Source organism: Chiroxiphia lanceolata, chromosome 1 (genome assembly GCF_009829145.1).
Source record: "Chiroxiphia lanceolata isolate bChiLan1 chromosome 1, bChiLan1.pri, whole genome shotgun sequence".
In the NCBI taxonomy this organism is placed as follows: Eukaryota; Metazoa; Chordata; class Aves; order Passeriformes; family Pipridae; genus Chiroxiphia; species Chiroxiphia lanceolata.
Window position 1 is genome coordinate 97,088,244 of NC_045637.1, and position 22,527 is coordinate 97,110,770.

General features: G+C 41.1%; 1 protein-coding gene across 3 annotated transcripts; it reads left to right on the plus strand.

Annotated features, from left to right (window-relative positions):
• Positions 1–1,441: 1,441 nt before the first annotated feature.
• ADNP2 (ADNP homeobox 2) lies at positions 1,442–22,525 on the plus strand. 3 transcript variants are annotated; one of them, XM_032697141.1, is made up of 5 exons: positions 1,442–1,564; positions 6,676–6,835; positions 8,480–8,599; positions 13,086–13,175; positions 17,078–22,525. In XM_032697141.1, the coding sequence occupies exons 3-5, from the start codon at positions 8,492–8,494 to the stop codon at positions 20,063–20,065; spliced, it is 3,186 nt and encodes a 1,061-aa protein (XP_032553032.1). In that variant the 5' UTR covers positions 1,442–1,564; positions 6,676–6,835; positions 8,480–8,491; the 3' UTR covers positions 20,066–22,525. The 3 variants fall into 3 exon arrangements, with proteins under 3 accessions (XP_032553032.1, XP_032553842.1, XP_032554632.1); XM_032697951.1 differs by having other exon boundaries at positions 6,676–6,831; XM_032698741.1 differs by lacking the exons at positions 1,442–1,564; positions 6,676–6,835; positions 8,480–8,599 and adding an exon at positions 12,560–12,660.
• Positions 22,526–22,527: the final 2 nt, after the last annotated feature.

Sequence of the window (22,527 nt, forward strand, 5' to 3'; positions counted from 1 at the left end):
AAAAGACCTCTGAGATCATCAAGTCCAACCTATGACCTAACACCACCTTGTCAACTAGACCATGGCACTAAGTGCCACACCCAGTCTCTTCTCAAATACCTCCAGGTACAGTGAGGTATTTAAGCTGCCCATGTCCCTGGGCAGCTCATTCCAATGTCCAATCACTCTGTAAAGAACTTCTTCCAAATGTCCAACCTAAACCTCCCCTGACACAGCTTAAGGCTGTGTCCTCTTGTCCTACTGCTGGTTGTCCGGGAGAAGAGACCAACCTCCACCTGGGTAAAACCTCCTTTCAGGTAGTTGTGGGGAGTGATGAGGTCTCCTCTGAGCCTCCTCTTCTCCAGGCTGAACAACCCCAGCTCCCTCAGCCTCTCCTCATAGGACTTGTGCTCCAGCAACCAGGCTTGTTGTCCTTCTTTGGACATGTTCCAGTGCCTCACCATCCTTCCTAAATTGAGAGGCCCAGTTTCCATCTCGTGCTCACCAAAAACCATCTGCCATCAAGGAAGGAGTAAGTACTTCGTTAGCTGATCAATGCGGAGATGTCTAGTAGACGCAACTCAAGGGATAGACTTGCAGAGATGCGTCTTCCACCAGACCTTGGTGCCTTCCAGCACCATGGGTGAGACATGGCCACTCTCCTGGACAGCGTCACCAGTGAGGTATCTGTGCCCAGGACCTGCCCCACAGGTCTCACCCACCCATACCAAGGTGCCCCAGCTCAACCAGGGCAGCCAGTGAGGTGCCAGGGTGGGGAGGTGTGAGCCACGCCCTGCAGGACTCTCTGCCAATGGGGAGCCCAGCAGCCAAGCCTTGCCTCACCCCATTGGCTGGGAGAGCTGAGAGGGGCCTCCAGCACATGCAGGTGAGGCTTTGCCCACCACTCTCGGGAACCAGGGCAGCGGGGATGGGCTGTCACGTGGCGGCCTCGCGTGGTGGACACGATGTCAGCAGGCCCCTCCCACTCCGGGGTGACGTCACGGCTCTCGCGAGAGCGCTCACTGCTGCCCCTTGCGGACGCCGGGGAGCCCTGCGCTCGGGGCCCGCCCCCTCATGAGGCCCCGCCCCCGGCCGCGCCCAGCTCCTCCGGGCAGCCAATGGGAGCACTGTTTCAGTCTCTTCCCATTGGCTGTCCCCCTGGCATGCAAATGAGCCTCGACGTCACTTCCTGGGACAAATCGAGCGCCATTTTCTCTTTCTGGCGGCTGATGCGGCGCGGGCGGAGGCGCGGGGGGCGGGCGCTGAGCGGGGCGCTGAGCGGGGCGCTGAGCGGGGCTCCGGCGGTGCCGCCGCCCTGGCGGGGCGCGCGGTGAGCGGGGCGGGCAGCGGCGGCGGCGGCAGAGGAGGCGGGGCCGCGGGGCGGGGCGGCGGGCGCGGCGCGGCGGGCGGGGGCGCGGCGGCACGGGCAGAGCCGAGGGCAGAGCCGGGAGCAGAGCCGTATCCTTGAGCGGCGGGGGCGGCGGCCGTGCGGGACCGCGGCGCGGCGGGCGGCGGCAGCAGGAGGAGGAGCAGGAGCACAGATCGGGAGGAGGAGCGGCGGGGGCTCCCCCTGCAGCCCGGCCGGGTACGTGCGGCGGGGCGGGGTGCGGCGGGGCGGGGCGGAGGGTGGGGAGCGCTCGGGGGCTGCGTGCGCTCGGCGCGGCGGGAGCTGCGAACATGGAGCGCTTTCGCCCGGAGCGACGAGACCGGACGGGACCCTTTCCCTGCCCGCAGCCCCCGCCGCGGTCCGGAGTGGCCCCATCGGCCATCGAGGGAGGCGATTAGCACCGGGAAAACGCGATGCCTCCCTGTGAGCGGCTGGTTCGCTTCCTATTTGCTAATTCCAGCTAATTCCAGTCTGGACTTCAGCGATAGGGTGTGTAAGGAATGGGCCGAATAGGTTGTCTCGAAGTCTGTGGACAAGTAGTTTTAATTACTTCTGGTGGTTTGTTCTAATTTGAAGCAGTTTGTAGCAAAGTGTTAGCTTGGATGGTGGGGAATGGCATGCGGGCAGAATCAGCACTTAACCATCAGTTAATGGGATCAGTTAATGACAAAAGTCAGTGGGATGCAAAATTACGTTGACTATCCTTGTGGTACCTCAGCAATGCATGCATTTAAAAACAAAGAATAAGTTTATGAATAGTGTGTGCAAACATAGCCCGCAGGATGCAAACCCTGAAAACCATCCAAATGTGCTTACCTTGTGCTCGAGGGCAGGTAATGGGGAGTTGTCCTGGTTTGTAAACGAAATAAAAGGCACGCGTTTGACTCCTGCTGCAGCGGTTCATAGTTCTATATTGTCAAAATTACGAACAACTCACGACTGATAAAGTTCTGACATGTAAATTATTGGGGAGGAATTGGTTGTTGTTCTTAACAGTTTTCAATTGTCAAAAATAAGTCTTTGATCCCCTAAAAACTGTAAAGACTTAAAATGAAGTGCTTGTAAAGACTCACTCTTGGAATACTCTATATTCTAGAAATCCTAGTGCTGCTTTTAATAAACTTTCTGTTAAATTTAGATCAAGAAAAGGGGATTTCTTTAGCATAATATCTAGCCAAACTGTGGGTAAAAAATAAGGTATATTATAAGCTGTAAGAAGACCTGTAATTCCTATGGTTCATTTAATGAAAGTTTTGTAAAAAAACAACACCCCCCCCCATATTATAGCAAATCTTCAGAAACAAGGAAGAGCACACAGAATTTTGTAATACCTTTTGTTTTTCCATTGGGAGCTCCTTGATTTGGGTTAAATCCTACTGAACGCTGGTAGAGCTGGCTTGTGTTGAACACTTCAGTCCTTCTGCTGAAACCTGTTGCACAGCCTTGGGTTTTTTTCACTTCTCTCCCCTTGCTGAATTATTAAGGTTTTGTATTATCTGTGCTGTGAACTGTTCCATGCATTTGTGAAGTGCGGAGTCTTTGGGTCATACCAAACTGACTAGTGCAGTACAAATGCAGTTGTACTTCCTCCTAAAGTAGCTGGGCTTGGTGTGTGACTCTTCTGCTCTCATACACATGGGGCTGGTGAGTCCTGCAGGATTTGAGTAGGCTCCATGCACATGCTTAGGTCACCTTGGATGAACTTGAATCCTGCTGGGTTAAAGTTCTGGCTAATGCCCAGAAGGGACTCCCAAGGGAGTCAAAGTGTTGTGTGAGTTAGTGCTCTAGGAAGGCTCCATGAGCTTGAATGGTATTGTCCCTTCTTCTGACTAGTCTTGGATAACAGGGATTTGATCGCGTGTTAATGAACCATCACAATAGTTATTTAAACCGCAGCAAGTAAGATTAGTGATCTAAATTCATTTTGATGTGACTTGTTAGGCAAGATGCAGGTTGGTGAGCTCTGTCTTTATCTATGTAATCACATACCTTAGTGCTCTTCCTTGTGTAAGCACCTGTTGAATGATGGCTGTCTTTGTGTTGGGCTAGGTGACCTTTTTAACGGGTATGTGATTTCTAACCATGAGAACAGCAAAATTATTGTGACTTTAGAACGAGTTCTATGATTCCAGATCCCCAAAGGTTTTTGCTTTAGTTGCACAAAGAAAAGTTTAATATTTTTTTAACCTGAGAGTTCTATCACATTGTACTTGGATAGAAATTGGAATTTAAGATGATAAAGAGGAATTATGTTGTTGACCCGAACTGCTCATATTATTTTTTAATAAGATATATTTTAATTTTCAACAAGTTCAATAATAAACAAGAAGCGTATCTGTTCTAATCAATTGACTGTTTTTCTTTCTGGGCATCGAATCTCCCAAAGCTGTTAAAACACCTAGAGAAGTTGATAGGAAGCTATAAGCATTTCTTCCCTCTCCCTCCATAGGCTGGATAAGCTTTGATGGTGCCGATGTACTTGTAAATCCAGTTAGGTGTCTCTCAGAAGGCACAGATAAGAGTCCAGGGAGTGAAACCGACCATATAATATGTGGTTAAGCAGATACCCAGGTGTGACCTCTTGTAGGACTGGTAAGGTTATCAGAAACAAAACAAAATTGATGAGAGTAAAACTCCACATAGCCAACCTGAACTCCCATTATTCTAGTCACTTACCCAATGTCCTCCTCACTGCTCTCTTTGCTACCCAGTGTTCCTGTGCTTTAGATTTTTAGAAATAGTAGATCACATGCTCTCATTTCATTTTCAGGAGTAAAGCAGTTTTTACTGTTTTCTCAACTAATACTATCAACTTCTAATGACTTTACTGAAATGAAAATAATTCTTTATTGGTGCATATCAATTCTGATAACTGCTGAAATACAAGCTGATAAACAAACCTTTATAAATATTCCCACCCAAATGTCCCAAAACCTGTAAGCCTTTATAAAGACCAAAGTCTTTGTAAAAATCTTTCTCAGTTACTAGATAAAATGTATAAAAACTAAGGCAGATAATATGAAAGGACAAAATACCATAAGCCTTTCATAATTTCCCTACTATAAGCAGTTCTGTGAATAATAGACTAGTGAAGCTCAGCTTCCTAGGAACACATCTGGAGATCTGGCTTTGGTGTGGATTATCTGGTGTCTAAAAAGGGTTCCATTGCAACTACTTTCTTGTGGGTCTTCTTAACAGTGTTTCTTTGTAGCTGCCTCTTTTCCTGAGTACTCTAGAAATGCCTGATTATGTAGTTTACTGGGTTTTGCTCGGAGTTTTCGCATGCACACTGAGGGCACATTTGTGCATCTTCCCTACTCCAGCCCATACCAAGTCTGTATTTAATTTGCTTGCAAATGCCTACTTTCTGTAGGAACACAAATGAAAGTGGTGCTGATTTGATATAAGGAAAAAAGCTCTCACTGTGAGCACAGGCTGTTACTGGGAGAGGTTGCCAGAGAGGCTGTCAAACCTCTGTCTGTGGAGGTTTTTCAGGACCTGACTGGCCAAAACAGAGAAACAGAGTGCTCTGATTACAGTTAATGGCTGAGCCTGCTTACTGGAGGCTGGACTGGGTGTTCTTTTGAGGTCCTTTCCAAGGCGAAGGAGTATTGTTCTAAGGAGTGGGAGAAATAGGAACTTTCCATTTCGTGGTGACTTCTCACTTTAAAGAGGTGAAATATTAGTATTTTTGCATTTTTTTTCTGAATGAGGAGAAACAACATAAGATAGGTACTTGGTAGACTAGTGACTTTGACTGCTAAGATACTGTAACCTTGTTGTTTAGGCTAGCCTTAAAATACTGCAGTACTACCAGAAGGAAAGAGTTGTATTTGTGATCTTTGCTGAAAAGCTGAAGGTATTTAGATGTTACAGTCTATGGTAACAAATGTTGTAGAAATGAATGTTGCATAAAGCTTCAGTTTGTTGTATCATTATGGAGGTCTTCTCTTAAGAAGCAGCAAATACAGAATAGATTGATGGATAAAATGTCTGAGCAAGAGTTGAACAGATTTTTTACAACTGGATTTGAGACATCGGCTGCTAAAATTATTCTTTTATTTTGCTATTAACTTACCTTGGTTCTGTTTATGAAATGGTACTGACTGTGAAAACTCAATGGATTATCAGTTTTTTTGGGAACAACAGTTAAAAGTAGTTAAGGATAAATTTATCTTTTTGGTAGGCAGCTCAGTAAAAGGATCAAGACGTGGGCTAGAGTAGCTCTGATTTAGTTTTAGTCATGTTGAATTTGCTGGCTAAGAATGGGATGTGTACCAACAAATGGTAGTTATTGATGGAACCAAAATGCAACTTAATGCTTGAAGAATATCCAAAATACAAGAAAAACAAATTAGTAGTAAAAGATTATGGATAATAAACTGCATAGTAATCAGGGAATTAAACTGAGGTCTAGAGGGAATAAGCTTAGAAGGTTGAGATTTTGTGACCTTTGTGATGGGGCATTGATGGTCTAATGGATAGAGAGAATCCCAAGAGGATAGATTTTAGATTAGATATTAGGAAGAAATTCTTAACTGTGAGGATGGTGAGGCACTGGAACAGGTTGTCCAGAGAAGCTGTGGATGCCCCATCCCTGGCAGTGTTCAAGGCCGGGCTGGATTGGGCTTTGAGCAACTGTTTTTTTAAGGTCACTTCTAACCTGTGATTCTGGTGTTAGATGAATAACTTAAGAGCCTTACTCCCAAGCAGGTTGTTTAAATACCAGCTGACTAACCTTGCACATGATTGCACATGGTGGCCTTTGGATTGAAGACCAAGTACTTGAAAACTGGAAAATAACTATTCTATCAGGTTTCTTTTTTGGGGGGAGGAGGGGCGAGTGTTTTTCTTTCTTTCTTCTGGATTAATAATTTCCATCTCAGAAAGATTACTGATTAAGAAAATTTGAGTTACATGGATGTTGCATACTACACCATCTTTGTAGACTAATGTTTTTGTTTTATGAGCTAGACATGCCTCAAGAAAAATCTGCTTCACCTTCTTCAGTAGCATCAGTTGAAGGACTGAGATGGAGGAACGGTTTCCAGTGGTGCCTGATTTATTGATCTTCTGGCTGATCTGAGCATGGTGACATCCAGCCAGCTCTGTTGTTACCTGCAGTGGACTGTGGGGTTGATGTGCATGACCTTTTATTACAGAGGGACTGATCATAAAGCTTTGACCAGAGACTAAGCAAATTCCCAGTGGACTTCACTTTAAAAAGATGATTTTGTGTCCTATTTTTATTCCTTGGACTTTAATAGAATGCCAGATCAGTTACTCTTGATTTATTGCATTCTTTATAGGGTCCTGTTCTACACCCACTCCAATGGTATCAGAATGTCTTCTGGACTTCTTGCTGATGAAAAACATTAGAAAACAAGACTAGCGTCTGTCAATGGGGTTCCCTCTTGACTTCTCTCTACACACCTTTCCTTTTGGGGGAGAAGAAGAGAAGAATAGTATGTGAGTTGTTTGAATTTTAATGACAAACTCCCTCAGTTGTATGTTTTGTACGTAAATTAAGGTTTGTGGGGATTACGTACAGAGTAAAAACATTTTTAATAATTTTCGTGGGGTTTGTTTGTGGGGGGGTTATTGAGGTTTCGTTTGTAGCTGATGTCTTATATGTGAGAGGATTTTGCAGCTGTTTACAGGAAAGTCTTGTCATCTGAGGCAGAGATTTTCTGTTGACAGGGATCTTGCTTTTTGTAGTCAAGTATAGCTTTTACAGACATTTGAGACTTGTCAAGGATGAAGTGCTGTTTGGGGATTTTCTTTATTTTTTTTTCTTGTTGAGACTTGTCCTGGATGGATGAATTATTTAGAAATAAGGACTAAGGTGGTATAAATGCTCCTGGATCCTCTGCCAGCTGTTTAAGAACCATATACCTGAGAAGCTCCCAGTGACCTTTTTCAGTGCAGGGTAGTTCTTTTGTATTCTGTACCCATTTTAGTTTTTTAAATCTCAGTCTAAATTGCACTTTGCTGTTATCTAGGAAACAGTTGATACAGTTGACAAAGGCACATACTTCTAAATCTAAGCCCATGGGATACCTGATCACTTTACAGGAAATCTAGATTTTACTAGTAATTATATTTTAAGTGTGTACATACATGACAGCAAAACAACTTGCCAAAGACTTCTCATCTTGATGCTAACATTCAAGGTGAAAACTGTTGGATTTCTTCCTGGGTGAGATGATAGTAATTTTCTGAATAGAACTTAATAAAATTCTAGTGTTCATGTTCTTTTACAAAAACCTCACAAAACAAGTATTCCTGCCATGTAGATACAAGGAGATCTGAAAGAAAAACTTGGAATTTTATGTAGATAGAAGAAATATAAGGAATTTTTTCCCTCAAAAATTCAGATTCTCTTTCCTTTAAGAATAGTCAAGTGATCTACTGGGAAATATTAATGAATCCAGTTCTTTGGCTCAAGAATTCTGGGTTTTCATATTTAAAAAATAGCATCTTGGCCTGTATCAGAAATAGTGTGGCCAGGAGGACCAGATTATCCCTCCATACTTGGCACTGGTGAGGCCACACCTCAAATCCTGTGTTCAGTTTTGGGCCCCTCACTAGAAGAAAGACCCTGAGGTTCAGTAGCATGTCCAGAGAAGGATAATGAAGTTGGTAAGGGTCTGGAGCAGAAGTCCTGTGAGGAATGGCTGATAGAGCTGGGGTTGTTCAGCCTGGAGAAAAGGAGGCTCAGGAGAGACATTGCTCTCTACAACTACTTGAAGGGAGGTTGTAGACAGGAAAGGGCCAGTCTCTTCTTCCAAGGAGCAAGAGATAAGAGGAAACAGCTTCAACTTGCTCCAGGGGAGGTTTAGGTTGGATAATCAGAAAAACGTCTTCACAGAAAGAGTTTCCAAGCACTGGAATGGGCTGCCCAGAGAAGTGGTTCAGTCCCCATCCCCCAGGTATTAAAAGACATGTTGGTGTGGTGATGAGGGACATAGTTTAATGATAGACTTGCCAGTGCTGATTCTTTTCCATGTTGGTTTGGATTTTAGTTTGTGTTTTAACACTGTTAAATGCAAGTGCCTGTGTTCAATTATTCCGTCACTTTTTTGTGTTTGGGTTGTTGTTTTTTTTCCTCAGGAAAAGTGCAAAATGTTTCAAATTCCTGTTCAAAATCTTGATAATGTCAGGAAGGCTCGAAAAAAGGTGAAGGACATTCTTGTGGATCTTGGGCTTGACAGCTGCAGGGAATCATTGAAGGTAAAGCATTTGAAAGAACGTAAACCAATCTGAAATGTAAACCCTTGAAAAATATTTCACTTTCTAGTGTATTTATGATGTTCCTCTGCCATAGATCAAGAATTACTCATTAGTGACTGATCATATGCCAGGGGAGGAATTTCTTGTGTTAGTATGTAGCATTGAAAGAAAATGTATTTCTCAACAGGACGTGTTATAGATGGTGCTGCATATTCTCTGCTAGTAATGTTTAAACGGAAGGAACAGTACAGCCTCAGGAAAAACACCACAGACTAAAGAACTGTTATTTATGTTCTATGCAGCAGCTTTTTTTCATTTTTTTTTTAAATTGTTGGCATTTCTGAAAACAGCCTGGCAATTAAACACAGTAATCTTGTTGCAGGCCTTTAAACTTTGTGACCAGGGAAAAATACCAAAACTGTTTTACTGAGTTGTAGTTTGGTTTTACATCTTAAAAAGTATATGCAAGTGTACTAGGGAGATTAAGATGAACCTAGTACCATTGCTGCCCCTTCCTGGAGAAAATTCTATGCAGCAATCAGGAGGAATGCACACTGGCAGATTGGCAAGCCTAATACCAGGAAAAGTGCAAACACAGTAATGCAACTCGATGACTAAACAGCAGTATATTTCAGTGAGCTAGTGCACAGGTTTTTTTGGCTGTTTATTCATGACTTCACCTTGACCACAGTCAAGAGTTTGGGTTGCTTCTGTATGGTGGAACTAAAGTAGGTTTAATACTCTGTAGGGGTGCTGTTATGTCTTTTGTGGTGGTTTTTTTTTTTTTGAAACTGTATAAGCAAATGATTGGAAAAAAAATTGTACATGCATAACTGATTTTGGAACATTCTTGGTTATTGCAGCTGAACAATGTTGGATGTATCTAAATGTCATAATAGCTCAGGGAAAATTGTAATGTCTAGTAATTTCCATTTACTTATTGTTTTTATTGTGTTATGTACTGTTTTGTAATCAGTCCTCTAACTCAGAACCTGAGTCTATCTTGACTGAAGTAGAAATGTTTTGATGGTGCCAGGATTTTACTGTGAAAATGCCTGCAGTCTCTTTGATTGCAGCGTGGACTTTATTGGTGAATGAGGAATGAGGTGTTTTGTATTTGGTTGGGTTTTTTTGGGGGGTGTAGTGTGCATTAATGTGCTTTTTATTGGTTTTGCTTCATTCTTAATAAATGGTGGTGGTGGAAAAGCCAGCAAATATTTCCATTTTGGAAAAAGCACTGAGATTTGGGCCAAAAAAATACCATCTTCGGGTTTTTTGCAAATAATTCTCCCTCAACCAAGTTCATAATTTTAGGGATTTTTTTTTTCCAGGTAATCTGGGGCTGGTTTTGGTACAACTTTAGCAGCAGGAAGAATGGTTTTTAGAGTTTGATTTGTACTTGGCTCATATGATGATGGTATTTTTTTTGGTAATATAGGGTGTGTGAGGTCTTAATAGAATGGAATCATAGAATGGCCTGGGTTTGAAGGGACTTTGAAGACCATTTAGTGAGAAGTAGCTAAAGCTTGTTTGTTTTCTCAAATATTGAAATTGAGTTTTGGGCTCCTTGTGAGGAGGCTGGACAATTTAGGAAATGGTATGAAATGATATGATAAAATGTGACTTTCTATCTGGTCTTAAAATTGGTCCTACACTGTTCTAATTAGACATGATAATGGACAGTAGTTTGTGAGGAAGATGATGGAATTTCACGTATGACTAGTATCTCTTTGTAGCTTAAAGACCAAATTAGTTTTTAGCTGCTGGGAAGAAAACATGAGCCTCTTGTGCTAGATTACTAGTTTTATTCTCCAGGTAGTCTGTTCAAGTACATTGTAATGTCAGAGGTTTTCCTTTAATAAACTGTTTTAGCTTCTCTAACATATTGTGATCTTTAGGGCCAAGAAGATGATTGGGGGATGGAGCACCTCTGCTTTAACGACAGGCTGAGAGAGTTGGGGTTGGTCAGCCTCAGGAAGAGAAGGCTTTGGGGAAACTTCATTGCAGCCTTCCAGTACCTAAAGAGGTCTTGTGAAAAGGAGGGAAAGGGACTTTTTATATGGGGAGATAGTGACAGGACAAGGGGCAGCAATGCTTTAAGTTGAAAGAGGGTAGGTTTAGATTAGATGTTAGAAAGAAATTCTTTCCTTGGAGGGTGGTGAGGCACTGGCACAAGTTGCCCGGAGAAGTTGTGGATCCCCGTCCCTGGCAGTGTTCAAGGCCAGGTTGGATGGGGCCCTGAGCAACCTGGTGCAGTGAGTGGCATCCCTGCCCATGGCAGGGGGACTGGAACTAGATGATCTGTAAGGTCCCTTCCAACCCAGACCATGTTGTGATTCTATTCTGTGTCTTCATTTAAACTATAAGCTCTTTATCTTTTTGTTCTGGAAAACAGTGATGGTTTTAATGCAGAAGAGAGAACAGTTCTTAGTTTAAAAATGTTTTTCTCTTTAATGTAAAAATACCCACTATACATCAGGATTAGTTAGGCTTCTCTGGAGTCTTTTTTTCCCTTCTTGTTACCATTCTGATCTGTTTTTCTCCCTTCCTGTGAGAGAGTGAGAAATGTGGGAAGGGCATAACAAGCTAGCAGACCTCTGTTTAAACCAAGTGTTCACAATAGACATTTGCACCTTTGACTGATTGTATTGATAAGAATGGTTACATTTGTCATTAAATATTTCTCTGTAAGAAATAGCTGTTGCAGCAAAATTATTAGATGTGTATTATCACACACATTTGGCTTGTGGGAATGTGGTGTTTAAGTCTTGGAGCCTCAAACCAGAAATAAAACATTTTTTGGATAAGCCATAAACTTTAAGAAAACTCTTTTTAGCAGTGTGTAATTTGCTCCAGCATATTTGGCTGAAGAATTCTTAGTAAATCTCAAGTCTCTTAATTTTCTCTATCAAACATAGTTCTCTGAAGTTCTGGGATTACTCTTGTTCCATGCAAGAGTTCTTTCTAAGGTGTTTCTGGGTTTTTTTTATAAGAAGGTTTGGCTGAAGGGCAAATAGATGACTCATTTAGTGTCTAGGTGTTGATTAAATGGAAACGGATTTGTTTATTGTTGCCCCGAGCTTTTCTGGGTTCTCGTCAGGCAAACTTGACTGTTGAAAAAACTAGAAAGCTTATTGCAAACTCAGCTACATTTTTCTAAATTCTTGGATAATGTAATTTAAATCAAATTATCACTGGCATGATGTTCTGTCTTGCTGTAATTTGTTAAAAACAAAGGAATACTCATATTTGCAAGGACAGGAGCCTAGTGCAAACAGAGCCTGCATGAAGTAGGATTCTGTATTTTATTGATTGCTAGAGGCTTTGTTTCTCTTTGTTGCTCGTTATATCCTCTGCTGATGCTAAATTTCACATAAATACTGCATGGGGGTTTTTTACCATGAACTATTAGGTTTATGGATTCCACTCCTCTTGTCAGGTGATCTGAACTTAAATGGTATTTATTATCTACTTCTGCTGTTCCAGTGGTGTTTGGTGCACAATTGAAAACATCTAGTTCTCTCTAGGTATCTGCAGAATTTTGAGTGAAGAGTGGTTTGTGAAAGGGAAGGAGAATGTGAGGGGCGAAGCGATGCTGGTTTTCTGTGGGTAAAGCCTGGATTCGTAGCCTGTGGTTCATCTAAGGCCCTCTGGTCCGCTGTTGGAGCTAGCCTAGGGTCTTTGGAAATGCCTAGGAAACAGGAATCTAGTTTGGTGTGTGTTTTGGTCGTTTGTTTTTTTTTTTAAATTAAGTTTGTGTTTGGATATGTGCGGGCCTTAGAAAACTGAAGACGAACTTTAGGATTTTTAGGATAATAGCTGACTTTGGCTTGAGGAACATAAACTGCTCTGATGGATTGATTAGAAGAAAGCAGTAAGGAAAGTTGCTTCCCTTGACACAGGTGTTCCAGACATGATAATATTGTTGCTTTTACAGCTTGAGGAAAAGTAGTGCAGCTCTTGGAAACAAGCTTCTGTGAATGTCTTTTGTTTTTCCAAAAAAGCATAGCAATGCTATGAAGATTTAATACTAAAATCTGTTGCAAAGTAAAAGCATAGTGGTAACTTAATAAATGGAAGTAAGCAGTGAAATATTACAGATGTAGGTGGAGGAAAGTAGAAGGGGAAAATATATTTATTTCAGTGTTCACTGTGAACTTGGCTGGAAACAATGGAATTAAAGTGTAAATATTTTCACTCCATATATTATTTTCAGTAACTATGAAATGTTCAGAATTCCTGCTCTATTACCAGCCAAACATATGAACAAACATTTGAAGTAAAATAAATCAAAGAGTGGTCAAAGAAGTAATTTCTTTTAACTGAATTTTGGGACCTATATCTGAATACTGTATGGATTTATGAGTCATTCTCTCTTTATGTGGGTTTTCCTTTTTTATTTTTCCTTATTTTCTATTGAGAATTTCTTTATATTTAAAACAGACTGCAAAAGCAGATTATTTCTTTGTTTCCATTTTTCTTTTAGAATCTTCAAAGTTTTGACGCAGGTGAAAGCTACTTTTATAACACTTCGTGGAGCGATGTCTCTCTTTGGGAACCTGTGGGTAAAAGGAAAGTATGTATAAAATTTGTGTTAGAAATTCTGGGTAGACATGTATGTGGAGTTGCTGAATTTTATAATTTTCAGAAATTGGAATACAGTTTTTTATGGTAAAAAAATAGCTTTAAAGTTTTTTTTATAAGTGCTATTAGTCAGGGAATAATCTTACATTTCCCTGTGTTTTTCCCTGTTATGTACCTGGTTATAAGGACTACATGTCATTTGCTGTTTTTAAGGTTATAACCTTGAGCATCAGCATTTAAGATGTCACACTAATGTTCTGCTTTTTTAGCCTAATTTGATGTGTAGTATTAACATGTTCTTGTGTACAACATGACTCTTGTTTCATTGGAAGGGTGAAAATGAGATTGCATAGATGCAAGTGGATTAAGCTGAAATTGTCATTGGTGGCTTGGCATAGGGTGGCAGTGGAAAACTATTTCCAGTTAGATTTGTGTATGTGAAACAGCTTTTAAAACATCTGCCTTTACCATCTTTAAAACAAACTAAGAGCTTCAAAGTGGAATAGTTGCAGCCCCCAGCACACAGGCTGAGCAAACAAAGCCACTCAGTCTTGACCAAGCTGTCATTAAGTAGAAAGTGATCCCTTCCGCCCATCAGGACCCTTGTCTGCTTTGTCTGCTATTTCTCCCTTCCTGAAGTCGTGTTCACGCATTTAAGACTAGAGGTTGATCTGTTCACATGACTTTGTGGATGAAAGAGTCAAATGTGACGTTTGTTTGACTAGGGACACATTGTGTCTAGCCTCTTCACGCCAGTTCAGATAAGGCTTACAGTTACCTCCAGTAAAGACTACCTTTAGTTTAGGTGAATAGAATAAATCCTGTTAATTGTTATGATGGTTTCTCTTTTTCCCTCCCCTTTTTTATTTCTTCTTTATGCGCATGAAAAACATCTTCTGTTATCAGGTCTGCTGGCCCCATCCCGTGTGTTATCTGAGCTCTGGTCTCACTGATTTTGTCTCTTTTGCCTTTTCCTCTACCTTCTGACAGAAGAAAGAAGTTCAGTGTTGTGAGATCTGTGTTAGATGAGCAAGAGAGGTTCCTCTTCCTCCTCAAACATGAAATAGGGAAGAGTAGGATGAAGATAGACCGAGTGAAGCTTATCTTCCTTCACCAGTGCTTTAAGCAAAATGATTTCAGTGAAAATGGAAACGTGCACTAGAGAGAGAATCTTCTTTCCTCCCTGTTGTCTGGAGGGAGACAAGGCAGAGAGACCTGATCGCTTACCAGAAGGGAGAAATATGTGTCCTGACTCAGTTAGTCAGCATGACCAACTGTGTCTGTATCTGTCCAAAAAACAAGATTGGAATCTGATCGATGAAATTCAGTGCAAAGTTGGTGATATGTTGCTGTGGAGCAGATTTGCCAAGCAGTCTCTTTTGGTTACTAAACTTCTTTCTATACATTTTCTTTAGATAATCATGGTTCTTTGATATATATCATTCACATATCATGTTGCCTAGACTTTAGAGAGAAGAAGTGGTCCTTCAGGACATTCTGTTCCAAAGTTTTTGCCATAAGGGGAAAAGAAGTTGTTTGAGCTACACTGGAAATTCAGTAGGCTGGAGAAGATACCTATTTAAATGAAGTTGGTGGTTTCCAGCGCTAGTACTGCTTTTAGGGAGACATTAACGGTTCGGGAAGAACTTCAGTTCTTGGAGGCTGTTCTGTCTCTCTGCATGTCTCTAGGTTGTGGGGAATGTGAGACTACACAACGGAAGGAGTTACTATGTGCTGGGGTATGTTCTTCGGAGTAGGACTAATCAAGTTTTCCTCAATATCTCTAATAAACCTTTTTTTGGATTCCATTTTGTACAGTTGAGGGTTGTATTGGTCAATCTCTAATATGCTTTGTTTTTCCTGAAGGGCTTAAAATTCTTATTTTGTCAAATTTTCTATAAAACTTGGATGGACTGGTAGACTGTAGTAGCACTTGTGAACATAAAAGTCAGATCAGATGAGTATGCAAGGAGAACATGCTGGCAAAATCATTTCTAAGATGTCTTTTTTTGTTCTTTTGTGAAGTCTCATAATTTTTACCTCCATCAAAAAAACCGGAATGAACTAAGAAGACATGGAACATATTTCCCTAGACTTATCAGTATGCAGGCACTGGGGCTGTTCGATACTTGTTTGAACATCATTGCTACAGAACAGCACATTAATTCAGCAGTTGGACCACTTACCTGTAGAGTGTTCTCACTGCATCTAACAGCAATTGTTCAGACTTTGCAGGAAGGAAACACTGACGCTATGGTACAAGTTTTTGAGGACAAAAAGACCCAAACCAGAAATGGGGTGGGGGATGGAACTAAGGAGTCAAGAGGCCCAATATTTTAAAACATATAAGCTTTTCTAAGCCTTGGACAACCAATTAAAATAAGCAGTCACCTCTCTTTGTCACTTAACTCCTTCAGAAGTAAGTGCATCTTTTAATGATGTTCTGTATGCTTCATTAGTTCAGTAGTGTCAGTGACCTTTCTCTAGGCAATATACTTTAAAAGTAAGATTGATGCATCTTCTAATTTTCTCTGTTGCTGTTTACTAGCAGCTGGGATTAGACACCGAAAGACTATAAATAGAAGATAATTCAGTGATACCTTAGGAGTGTACTTCTTCACCAACCTTAGCCAGCCAGTGGCATTATCTGACCCCGTCCCTTGCATTTGGAGCTTAGATTTTCGTTAGCATCAGTTCATTCTTCTAGTACTGCTAGTAGATGACTATCTGTTATCTGTAGATGACTGACTATAACCTCCATGGCTATATGAAATGACAAAAAAACAAACCCTGCACATATTTCGTTACCGTTCTTCATAATGTGTCAGTGAGATGTATGTGGGTGATCTAACTAGGCTGGATGCTGTCCTGGCAGCACAACTTGTTCCCTTTGGATTCATAAGGGGCAGAAATCAATGAGGTGAAGAACACACATAGAGGGAACAGAGATATTTCACTAGATGTCTGAGGGGACACATTTGTCACATGGATGTTGCTGTGATTCTGTAGTTTTTGGCAGAAGTTGATCAGAAGTTGGTCAGAAAAAATGCTTGACAGGTTAGCAGTTTTTCAGAAAGAGCAAATAATGTTCACACTGATACAAAAGTCATGCTATCATGTGACATATAACTGAGGGACCAAACCACTGCTTAGTGGAAGATAGTTAGGTATATTCTTATACAGTTAAAATACTTTCCTGAGAAGAATCTGTAGGCTCTATACTGAGTGTGCTAGAGGAAATTTCTGAAAAAAATTACTATGATGGGATGTCCAGTTGGTATGAGACAATACAAAGAAGACATTGCTGCTTTTTCATAAAAGGGGATTTTATTCCTTTCTATTATTATTTTAGCTCCAAAAGAATGTTCTTAAAAAATTACTCATTTGTGGCTTTGCTGGGAAGCTACTTCTGGAGAGTTTTCAGGGAAGAGTAGGCTAATGAAATACAGAAGAAGGATCCTGCCTGTTCTCTCTTCTCTCTCTAGTAGATGGGAGCTGGCCCTAAACTAAATAAAGCTTTAAAAGTGTCATATTAAAAGGGCTACTATTCCTAATTGCTAAGGCTTAACCTCTTGTGTATGGTGGCATACAAATTCTTCTTAGCTTGTTCTGTGATTCCCATCTTTAAAAACGGGCTTCAGAATTACTTCTTTTGAACTGGGGTAGAAATGAACTCAATAAATTATAATGAAGCAAAGAGGGCACGGATGTTTCTCTCTTTAAGTATGTCATCTTTAAATCTGCTTTTCAAAAACAGAAGAAACTGAGAAGAATATGTGCTATATGTCTGGTGAAGGCATTTTTGACTGGTGATGGTGCAGACTTAGTTTTAAAGAGATAACAGCAATGTAGGAACTGGCAGTTTCTAAGTGGTTGTTTTTGTTTTGTTTGCAGAGATACAGAACAAAGCCGTACTGCTGTAGCTTATGCAAGTTCTCATCAAAATTGCTTACTTCATTCAAGAATCACTTGCATCGTTACCATGAGGATGAAATGGACCAAGAGATGGTGGTTTCTTGCCCAAAATGTGCGTTTTCTTCTCATCCCAAAGTAGTAGGAAAACACATCCGGATGTTTCATTCATCTAACAAAAGAATACAGAACTATACAGTCAGCATTTTGGATGGCATGAAACAATTTAGGACTGACATCATAAACTTCACATGTCTAAAATGTCAGTTCACAGACACCTTATATTACAATATGAAGAAGCATGTGCTGATGAACCATTTTAAAAACTTAGTAAGTATATATTTTGGTGAGAAACCTGATGACAGTGCAGCAAATTCAGTTGAGTACTACTGTAAAAAGTGTAATGCTTCTGCAAACAGCCCAGATTCTTTAATGTATCATGTCTTGACAGCTGAAACACACCGAGACCTAGAGAACAAACTTCGGTCTCTGATTTCAGAACATATTAAGAAACCTGGACTAGTGAAAAAAATGTCTATTGCTCCAAAGCCTCTCCAAGGTGTGACAGTGGCTGCTCCATCCGCAGGGCCTGCCATTGTCCCAGCAGGTTCTGTCACAGCTCCAGCTTGCATCCAGCTTTCATTTCCACAGAATAATCAAAACCAGAGTGCAGTGCAGCCAAAAGGAGTTCAAAACGCAGTTGGATCACTGACTGTTCCAAGTGCCTCTGGTAGCCTTCCACATACTACTTCGGCTCCCGTTGTTACGCCGTCACACGTCGCTCTTGTACCCAGCAATCCTCCTGTAGGTCAGAACATTAGTATTCAGCCATCTCCTTCCCAGCCTATCATTGTTTCTCATGGGCTCCCTCTTAATCATTCTGTTGGGACCATAAATAGAACTGTGGCCCCTGCAGTTCTTCCTCTTAATCAGCCTGTCAGGCCTGGACTCTTTCCTGTTAATCAACCCATTGGTACTATAAATGGTCCAGTTCCAGCTGGAACACTACCTATTACTCAGCCTGTTGGCCCTGCGAATCGACCAGTTGTACCAGGAGTCCTCCCAGTGAATCAACCAGTTCCTCCAGGAGTTCTCTCTGTCAACCAGTCACTTGGGAACATGAATAGACCCATTGATCCCAGAGTCTTTCCTGTTGCACAGACGGTTGGGTCAGGTGTTCTCCAACTTAACCAGCCTGTTGCGTCTGGTGTGGTTCCTGTCAGACAGCCCATTGGACCTGGGTTTCTTCAGCTTAACCAACCTGTTGCCCCAGCAGTTATCCCAGTAAATCAGCCAGTTCAACCTCCGGTTTCTCAAAACGCAACCTTTTTGACTGCAGGCTCTATACTGAGGCAGTTGATTCCCACTGGAAAGCAGGTTAATGGTATACCTACATACACACTGTCCCCAGTTTCAGTTACTTTGCCGGTACCTCCTGGTGGTGGAGTAGCAACTGTTGCACCCCCGCAGGTGCCCATCCAGCTCATGCAGTCTGGGTCGGTGGCTCAGCTGTCCCAGTCTCCAGCTGGCGCACCCTCTCCTCCCATGGTTCTGACCTCTGAGAATGTGTCCTTACAGGCCTCCCCTCCTGGTCCTGAAACAAGCCAGGCGATCAGACAGGCCAAGCAGTGGAAGACTTGCCCTGTTTGCAATGAGCTTTTCCCATCAAATGTCTACGAGGTGCACATGGAGGTGGCCCACAAACCACGCGAAGTAAAAGTAGAAATCCCGGAACCTGACAAACTTGCAGCTTGCGCACCCTTTCTAAGGATGACACAAACGGCGATCAGGTGTTGTGCCTGTAAATGTTTTCTCTGTGAGGAAGAGCTCATGAAACATCTCTTCATGCATGGCTTATCTTGCTTGTTTTGCACAGGTACTTTCTATGACTTAAAAAGCCTCGTGGAGCACAACAAAACCAGACACAATGGCAGAAAGCAATTGCATGCGAATTACAGCAACAGAGGATTTCAACTGGTTTACGATGCTCAGGGTGGCCTGGTGTTTCCACACTTTGATTTCAATACAGTGTTACCAAATGAAGACATGGGTGAAAGAGAAGTACATTTGGCAGTTCTTGTTGGAATAAGTTCAACGATTCTTGTCCCTGTTTACATCAAAGTGAAACCTCAGACAGCAGAAGTGAATAGGAGATGCACCAGAAAAATGTTTACCTGTCCCTTTTGCTTAGGTACGTTTGCTGGTAAAGAAACCTATGAAAAGCATTTGAAAGAGAGGCATCATATAATGCCAACTGTACATACAATTTTAAAGTCTCCCGCTTTCAAGTGCATCCACTGTTGTGGTGTGTACACTGGAAATATGACTTTAACAGCTATTGCTGTACATTTGCTCCGCTGTAGAAGTGCTCCCAAAGACAAAGACACCAACTCAAGCCTGAAGATGCAGCTTGAGCGTACCGAGAGGAAAGAGCTGCTGTTTGTGAATGGTGAAAAGCACGTTTCTGTGATACTGAAAAGAAGGCAGTCAGATTCCTGCTTTGTTGCAGAAGACCAAAGGAATAAGGAACAGCAGCCTCTGAGCTTAAGTGCTGGCATAGCTCTGTCTCCAGAGAAAGAAGTGAATTCAGGGGTAGTGCCTTTCAAACGACAAAAGATTAGGACTGAGGTGAGGAAGCTTCCTTCTAGTGAGGATCTTCGCTTTCTGGCAGTAGATCCTAATCAGTATGATCACAATTCGTATGAGGCGCAAAAACAGTTCTTGTTAGACTATTTTCACAAGAGGCCATATCCTTCTAAAAAAGAGGTGGAATTACTTTCCTTGCTGCTATATGCGTGGAAAATTGATGTTGCATCATTCTTTGGAAAAAAGAGGAATAAATGCTTGAAGGCGATTAAAAATCTCCAGCCGTCTGTGCTGCTGGGTTTCAGTATGTCCGAACTAAAAACTGTTAAGCACAGTTTGATTTTCAATGATGAACCATTAAATGATGAACCATTAGATACATAAACAAGCTTTTTCTAACAGCTAAAAGCAATCCATAATTGCATACTTACCAGTTTAGCAGTTTCTTATATTATTTGTTTTAACTTGCAGACTGACCTGTTGAAGGGTGCAGTAGTACAAAAAGTATCGTTCAGTTGTGACTGTTATTGTGAAAGGCACACGTAGTTGTGTATTTGAAAAAGCTAAAACCTTCAGACGTACACATCTGGAATTTGTTTTAGCATTTTACTTTTTCTGGAGTAGTGTGGGGTTTGTTTTTTTTGGGTTTTTTTGTGAATTTTTTTTTTTGTTCCACTTCATTTCCCTTTCTTCCCCTTCAGGCTCCCCTTACACTTTTTATACCACCATGTAAAACACTTGTCCTGTTAAAAACAAATTTTATTTTTCTGCAATGTCGTCATCTTCTCTCAATAATAAAATGTGTAAGTTGGTTAAAATACCGAGGTAAACTATGTGAAAAACATGTATGTGATTATTTGTGTTTTTAAGTCCTCCTGATTCTGAAAAAATGATCGCGGCCTTTACATTCGTTGCCCCTTCAAATTCCCAATGCACTGGTAGCAATGGCAGTCTTTTTTTTCTTTTTTTTTTCTCCTCAATCAAAATACCTGTGCCAATTAAGTCTAGTGGCTTGTAGTTTCTTCTGAGTATTAACATGGTGAGGATTGAGGGGCTTGCAGGTGCCTATTGAAGTGTTATAATGAACTGACTGAAAATGGTTATTATCTGTTAAAAAGATCTTGCTAACAAGAAGTGTTTACTCTTTTTATTGGTGTTGAAGCCTGGTTGTTTAAATACCTATTGTTCTAGGCTTGGTAGCAGCATTTGTTTTATTTTCTTTTTCAAAAAGAAAAGCTGCTTTGGAGAGTGTCAGGTTGCTTTGATACATGGAGTATATGACTTCTGTGCACACCACTTACCTGTAGAAACCCTATCCAGATATCACCAACATTTGGTGAAAAATCTGACTTTTATTTTAAATTGCTGTTTTATGAGGTAGGAACTGAGCAGAGCCTCTTCCCCAGCAAATTAGATCCCTGGCTTGAAGTCCTTTGGATGAGAAATTGTACAGACTGAAACTGGATTAATTGGTAGCATCAAGACTTTAAACTGTTGAGTACCTGAACCAATGATATTCATGTAGTGGTTGTTTTTTATTAGCCTATAGAGAGCATCAGAATAGTATAAAACTGAAACAGACTTATCTTCAATGTGAAGGAACATCCCTGTTACAGATCACAGAAGAGCTGTTGGGAAGGTTCACTTGAGTTGAAGCATGGAATGGTGGCCACATTGAGGCCTTGTCAAGTACTGTCCTTTCTGGATACACTTGTTTTCATCTGGCTTGTCAAAGAGTGCCTCCAATCTTAATTAACAGCCAGTTACATAATAAATGACCTGTAAGATGAATTATTTTTTCTTCCTTCTCTTCATCCCCCTCTCCCCACCCTTCTTTCTCAGAAGAAAATAGAAGAATTCACTTGGTGCCAGTGTTTGTTACAAGGAAGGGGTGATACGCCCAAGCTTATTTCTATTTTTTAAAGTAGTGATCATACTTTTACCCAGTGCAATAGTTTTTAAAGCAGATGCAGAATGTTTTTACTGCTGTTCTGAACAGGTGTGACATATTTAGCAGAACTTTCTCCCTGAGGTTCTGTAAGCTGTTGGGAATTATATTTTGGATAAAATCTTAATATTTTCATATCGACTAGTTCTCAGAGAGTTTTAATGTATTTAATGTATTTAAAGTACGGTTACTTAGAGATGATCTGCTGTTTGGAAAAATGTGGTGCTTTAATAGTAGGGTTAAACAAGTATAAACACCATTAATGGGATCATCCACATGCCCCACCCCAAAACCTGACAATGATTAAGAAACAATGTGTTCTTACAGTCTAATAATAGCTCATTAAAAAAATAAAAAAATTATATTTGACCATAGCACAGTTCATGAAACTTTCCAAAGGGCTTTGAGTGAGGAAGAGAGATACTCCATAGAAGTTCTGAAATGTAGGCACTCATTCTCACTCTTATAGCCTTGGTCCTGTGAGCCCTGTCATCTTTGGGGTAGTTCTGCTGGTATTGGTGAAACTCCAATGGAGGAATTTGGCAGCGTGCATCTGGGGAAGGCTTATCATGAATGATGAAAGATTCTAGCTGTAACAGCGTGGCTGTGGGGAGCTAAGAAGTTATTTCAGGGTTCATCCATGCTCAAGACACTAAGAGAACAGTCCAGTCTTACCAGAGTTTTTCTACATAGTATCCAGTATTGATGTTAAGCATTTTATTTATTGTACTTTGATTTCACAATTTTAAATAAATCAGATTTCTAACTTTCTCTTAGGTATGTGTGCACGTGATTACCTCTCCTCTCCCTTCCCCTTTTTAATACATTCAGAGAACTTTATGTGAACATTTCTTTTGGTGCAAAAGGCTGTTAAAAGAGACAAAAGGAAAGTAAGACG